At 37.1% G+C, this 6,975-nt stretch overlaps 1 protein-coding gene across 1 annotated transcript; it reads left to right on the forward strand.

Annotated features, from left to right (window-relative positions):
• The first annotated feature begins 347 nt into the window (after positions 1 to 347).
• Positions 348 to 3,766, forward strand: LOC136816854 (metalloreductase STEAP4-like). Its single transcript, XM_067073185.1, has 3 exons — positions 348 to 438; positions 1,474 to 1,798; positions 2,031 to 3,766. The coding sequence occupies exons 2-3, from the start codon at positions 1,490 to 1,492 to the stop codon at positions 3,129 to 3,131; spliced, it is 1,410 nt and encodes a 469-aa protein (XP_066929286.1). The 5' UTR covers positions 348 to 438; positions 1,474 to 1,489; the 3' UTR covers positions 3,132 to 3,766.
• Positions 3,767 to 6,975: the final 3,209 nt, after the last annotated feature.

Raw genomic sequence — 6,975 nt, forward strand, 5'->3', positions numbered from 1 at the left:
CCCTGTCTGGAACTTGTTGGCGGGTTTAATAAGCAGCAAGCCTGAATAGCGTCACATACTGCACCTCTTCTCGTAGTACCAACCCTGTCAAATTTTAAAGCTGACGAAATTTCTCTCCATCACAATTTTGTGATGTTTTACGAAAGTGCATTCAACACGGAAGTATAAACATTTCCATGAAATTACTTTCGAGGAAAGTTATTTTTAAATGATGAGGGAATACCAGCAGGGAAAATGATGACCGACAAATCATTATTACAATTTACATATTACTAATGTGTTATTAGATAAGCTTATTCCTTCTGATCCAACTAAGATGAAAGAGTCCCTTTGTTTTATGAGACCTATAAATATGAGGTAATTGTTCCAAATTTCATATTTATTTTCATCACTTGATAAGAAAACAAGGTGGAAGTTGACAATTGAAGAATTTAAAAGGTATGTCGTATTCATTTTCACACCCCTGTCTCGTAGCCACAATGGAACTTTCCTCAGAGGGGATAAAAAAACTCCTATATTGAAATCCTAATGGGGATAGAAATTCTATTGTTCCAAGGTTAAAAAACCCAGTTGTGGAGTGCAATCTCTAAACATGGAATTTCGAGTGAGGATGAAATAAAAGTCAATTTCATAGTGGGGCTGGAATTCAAGGGTATTTTCCCATCGGGGAAGAAATTTTTGCTTAATCTTCCAGTGGGGCTTGGGTCCCAATGGGTCTGTTAAACAGGGTGTATTTTCATTTCTTGCATGATCGAACATATCTCGGAAAATATCTCACGGTAGGAGGTCCTCGAATATTATCGCTGGGACCCCTGCCCTACTGGAATATTTACCCAAATCTCGTCCACGATAAGGAAAATACCCTGGAATTTCTTCCCAACTTGAAAATTGACTGTATATTCATCCCCATTTGAAATTCAATGGACAAAATAATGTTTTCCGAAATCATTCTACTGAATCCTTTTAGCTGAGAACAATACAATTTTTTCCCTGTTGGGATCGCAAAAGAAACCTTCATCGCCACTGTGGGAAATAATCCATCGGGGGCGTTGAGACAGGGGTGTCTAGAAGGTCTGCTAATCTGGGCATACTCACTTAAGAGGCCATGATCTTTTAGATAGAGTGAATACTTGCCATACGGAGTAAACAATGCTCTTAAAAATTTGCTCGGTGATTACCACACCCCTCCGTCACAGACGCGTTGGGACCCTAGCCCCCTGGAATTTCAGCTCCACTGGAAAATTGACTTTTTTTCATCCCCACTCGAAAATCGATGTTTAAAATTTGCCCTCCAAAACCATCCCCACTGGATTTTTTAACTATTGAACAATAGAATTTCTATTCCCATTGGGATTTCAATGGGAATTTTTATCCCCATTGAGGCAAAAAGTTCGACCAGGGCTGTGAGACAGGGGTGTATTACCCTACTGGGTACATTTAACAGGTGCTACAATATCTTCTGTATTTTTTTAGTTGGTGAAAATTTGAAATGGAGAAAGAAACAATTTCAGTGATCGGTACCGGTAATTTTGGAAGAGCGCTTTGTCATGTTCTCCTGAACGCTGATTATGAAGTGAAACTCGGCAGTCGGTATCCTGAACGGCGATTAGAAGCAACATATGATCCTAAACTAAAACAACCAAAGGAAGTCGTCAGCATCAAAGACGCGATAGCTGCATCGAATATCGTTTTCTTGGCGATTCACCCCGACGCTCAGAAGGAATTTTGTGATAATTATGGAGCACTGTTGACAGGAAAGATTATTGTCGATGTAGCTAACCCTGACCATATCAGAGAAGTAAGCTGTATAAAACTTTAATCACATAACATCAAAATTATCAATTATTATTGAAGCCTTAAAAATAACCTTAACTATTTATTTTGCGGGTCACCATTCTAAATCGTGAAAAAGTAAACGAACGAAAAGCAAAAAAATAATTAATAACCCGTGTATAAATCTCGCTAAACTTTCATGTGACTAATAAAGTCAAGGTTAAAAACGAAACAATTCTTTCTACTGTCATTCTTAGAAATCGAACGCTGAGATATTGCAGGAAAGATTGATCAATAGCAGTGTTGTGAAAGCATTCAACACTGTATCAGCGTATGGTCTCACATCAGATGAAATCTCAGATGTCAGATTGTTGGTTCATGTTGCTTCAAACACCATGAAAGCAAAACAGGAGATCACTGAGATTATTCACCGGCTTGGCTTCACACCACTCAATGCTGGTCTTTTGCAATCAGCACGTAAGTTGGAATCAAAAGCTGGAAAATTATTCCATGGCTGGGGTAAACCTTGCATTATCTCTTTTGTGATTTTTGCAGTATGGTTTATTTACGGAACAATCCGATTCCAACATATCAATGAATACGCTTGGAGTAGATTACCGGTCAATGTGATGAATAAGATCATCGGAAGTACCTCCATCACACTACTTTGCTGTTGCTATCTTCCTGGATCATTTGCTTCTTTCTTGCAGCTCTACTATGGAACAAAACATCGCCGTTTTGCCAGTTGGTTAGATAGCTGGATGAAGATGCGAAAACAGCTTGGTCTCTTAGCTCTATGGACTGCAGTGGTGCATGGTTTCTTCTCTATCGTTCTTCTACAGCCAGGTTATTATAAAAATTGGTTTGATGAAAGTGTTGTGAAAATTCCACCTCATCTCAACCATACATTTGTTGTCAATGTTGCTCCAAGGATGAATTGGATTGGTGAAGGAGCTGTTTTCTTTGGCGTCATTGCACTTGGCTTGATGGCTATTCTCGGAATCTCATCATTACCATCTGTTGGATCAATCATGAATTGGCGACAATGGGTGTTTGTTCAATCACAACTTGGATATATTTGTCTATTCATCTCCACCGTTCATCTTGCTTTCAAAGCTTGTCCTTCATGGCCCAAAAATCCGTTCTACATAACGGTACAAAAGTTGAGTTTCCTCAGCATACCTTTACCATTGTTCACTTTACTTCTTCGTTTGGTGCTCCTGATTCCTTGCGTCAACAATCAACTCCAAAAGATACGACATGGTGTAGAACGTGGTAATCGAGAAGACCAACAACAAATGGTGGTTGAGAAAGAGAAAACAATGAAATTTGATAACAATGGATTTTCAATGGCTTAGTTGAAATTAAAACATACTTTAAACATCAAGTGTTTCCTTAGTGGAAATTTGAATGATAATTTTGCGATCGTTTTTACAAAAACAATTTGGGTTAATAATAAATTAATTTCCTGTGTTCGTCTGCTGGTAGCATTATATCGTGCCCTTCGAAGAAATTACGCGAAAAAACATCAACTGCACATAAAGGTCGGACTCCACTTTCGCGTGAAATGGGCGACAGTTTTTTCTTAACTTTTTTTGAAGAAAAGATTCCGTCATAAAAAAATTTCGCGCGAACTAAAAAAAAGTTGAAGGAAGTTCAACTTTTTTCACCCGTAACCGACACATGTCGCGCGAAAGTGGAGACCGGCCTTAATAGTTTTTCTTAGAGTACCCATTCATGCATTCATGGTTATTGGACCTAACTAAAGTAAAAACACACAAGGGTAAGATTATTTATAGTAATGAATGAAGCAAAAAACATTCATGATATTTCATCAGTAGTTGTAAAACCGTAAATAGTATATGTATATAAAAAAGTCTTACAGTACTTTGAACTTGAAAATATTTCAATAATGTATGTAATCATGTTCATGATGTAATGTAACTAATGTTTGGTTTTGTTACTTGAAGAATGTTTTATATATCGGTGATAATTTTTCATCAATCCTTCATCTTTTGTTTTGGTCCCAGGGGGGGGGGTTAGTCAGGCAAAAATGGGTGCTGGGTATGTGCGAGCGGCAAGGGTCGTTTTTTTCACCTAGTCTCTCTAAGGAGGGGGGCGTACGGGGGTCGCAGACACCGAAATACCGACGCATATTTCTTGGATTACCGTCAACACCGGCAGCAAAATTTGGTTAATTTGTCAAAATGGCATCCGAATTTGACTGAAAAACGTCACTTTTCCGTCAAACACCGGCATAAAATTTTCAAACGGGTTAATACCGTCACGTCAAACACCGACTTTAAAAAAAGTCCACCGTACCCGTACGCCCCCCCCCCCCTCCTTTAAGGGTCGGAAAATTCACGATTTTAGGAATTTCTTTTGATTTCAAGTGAAAAAATTGTAAAAAGAAGTTTCACTAAGGGTATACCAATTTTTTCAAAAATCGAAGAAAATTTTTCAAAAAAGTCTCTCTAAGGGCCTCCTTTTCAGCAAAAATCAGTCTCTGTAAGGGTCGGTTTTCGGAGGTCCCGTTCGCATATAACTCTCATCCGCCAACCCTAGCACCCCCCCCCCCCCGGGGTTTTGTCAATTTTAGATTTGTGGCGCTGTTATAAACTCGCCCGGGGGGTACTTAGGCAAATGGAGGGTACGGTATGTGCCGCCCTTAAGGGTACCTTTTTTGGACTTCCAAAGTCCCGCTAAGGGTCGGAAAAATCAGAAAATCAAATTTCAGTCCCACTAAGGTCGGAAAAATAGGAAAATTTCAACTTTTTACCCCCTGAAAGATCGAAATTTGGTCAAAATTGGTCAAATTTGTCCCGCTAAGGGTCGTAAAATTCCCAAATTTTCCTTTGTTTTCCCCTTTTTAGTCCCGGTAAGGGTCCAAAGTTCGAAAGTCGGGCGGCACCCCCCCGTCAGCTCACAACCCTAGTACCCCCCCCCGTAAACTCGTCATCTTGCAAACTACTTTTAGTACCCTAGGCTATATATTGGCAAAGGTAGTTTAAATAGTTTCCATTGTTAAATCTCCTACGCTATCAAGTACGAGTAAAATCGATTTTCCATGCTAAAGATTGACTATTCGAAGAAAAAGATTTAATAATGATTTTTCAAGAAACATGTCATTAACCAGTATTCTCCAAAAAACTCTTTCGAAGAAGGAAGAAACTAGACAGCTTGTGCAAGTTTACATTGAAATCTTATTAGTGTAAGCAAAAAAGTTAAACCTAAAGTCTCTCCCAAAAGTATGTGCACACTTTAGTTTTTTGAGCACCCATTCATACTATACTAGAAAGTTATGCACCGTTGAAAAGATAATCTTAAAGGGAGTCCGGCACAAAAAATCAGACTTTGTCAGGGCATAGCTATCATGAAAAGCATTTGAAAAATTCAAGTCAAAGTTGTCAACAGTGATTCTATCCTAAGATATTGACATCCAAAGTTCCAAATTCTAAAATTGAGAAAATTTGAATTTGGAAAACTTCTGTTCATACCACCTAGTCATCAAACTAAAATAATTGAGAGCAGGCTAGAAGGATACCTGTAGTTGAACTAAATAATTTTAGTATGGTTGATGAATGCACATGACATTTGGAGGATTTGTATACAATAAAAAGTCATTTAATTTTTGACCCAGTCCTCTAATCTTTACCTAATATGGATTAAGGATACCAGAAAGTTTGAAATCAAACTTTGAAATTATCATTTCAATATGGCTTCCACAGAGTGCAGAAAAATGAAGATTGAAAAAATGAAGATTTTTTTCTACTGTTTTAAAAATCATGACATGAAATTTTCTAGAATATTTGAACCTTGCTGATTTCAAAGCGCTGTATTCAGACTATTCGTATCTTTCATAGGCGAAGTGAGATACACTGCAAAATTTATGAGGGAGTGCAGACGTTTATGACATATTCATTGTCTTTTGATAAAACAAAGACAATAATTACAGTGTCGTTAAAACCACTCTCATCCATAAATTTTGCAGGGTATCTCGCTACGCCTATGCTTCTTAGGTAGAAAAAAAAGTTATAGCAATGTGAAGTTGGTAATTTTTGCTGTTTTTGGTGATTTTTGACTGTTCAAGGCAGGCCTTTAAAAGTTTGAAACTCCAGGGCTTTTCCTAAAGTTACATTTGGAAAATAGATTTCTTGCCGGAAACTGGTATTTCAAAAATATTTTCGATGGCGGATTTTTTGTGTTCGTTTAGGCGGTTTGACTGAACTTAAGGAAAGACTCGGGTAAGTTATGGCACGTCTCAAAAACTGAAAATTACCATAATTTTTAGATTGCATTAGTCGACACAAAATGACCAAATAAATGACTGAACGTGAATGGTGCTATGATGAAGTTTCTAACTTGATGTGTAACATAATTGTTTTTACCCTCACTTTCGCGAAAAAGCGCAAAAACTGATTATTACGTCATAATCGATGACGTCATCAAAACTAAAAATTGAATTTCTCAAGAATGGTTTATCCAATTGTGTTCAAACTTTCACCAAAGATGTATCTCATTAAAGTCGATCATTTGAAATAAAAATTATTTCGAAATTTTAATGATGTCAGCAGAAATCAGTAAAAAACGAAAAATCCTATTTTTTGCTGACGTGATCAGAATTTTCTAAAAAATTTTTTTTCAAATGATCGACTTTAGTAGGATACATCTTTGGTGAAGGTTTGAAAAGAATTGGATAAACCATTCTTGAGAAATTCAATTTTTAGTTTTGATGACGTCATCGATTATGACGTAATAATCAGTTTCTGCGCTTTTTCGCGAGAATGAGCGAAAAAACAATTAGGTTACACATCAGGTTGGAAGCTACATCATAATACCCTTCATGTTCAGTCATTTGTTTGGTCGTTTTCCGTTGGCTAATGCGATCTAAAAATTATGGTAATTTTAAGACATGCCATAACTTACCCGAGGATCGACCGAATAGCAGAATCGGGTACTCCTCACCTTTATAGGTTATGTAAGTTTTTTAAGAAGATTTTGGAAAGCTGGCTGCATCTACAGGAAGAATACTAATGGCAAAACTTCAAATCGATTATTTAGAGGAGAGAATTGACATATTTTTTGTGATTTTTCTTCACTTTGAAGTTTGACCAAGTATGAATGGTCAAATAACATAACACGTTCAAAATTGCTTTTTTTTTGTTAAAATTCCGCGAATTTTTCATTTTTCGGGCCAAAATT

This window comes from Clytia hemisphaerica, unplaced genomic scaffold (genome assembly GCF_902728285.1).
Source record: "Clytia hemisphaerica strain Z4C2 unplaced genomic scaffold, Clytia hemisphaerica genome assembly, whole genome shotgun sequence".
Classification (NCBI taxonomy): Eukaryota; Metazoa; Cnidaria; class Hydrozoa; order Leptothecata; family Clytiidae; genus Clytia; species Clytia hemisphaerica.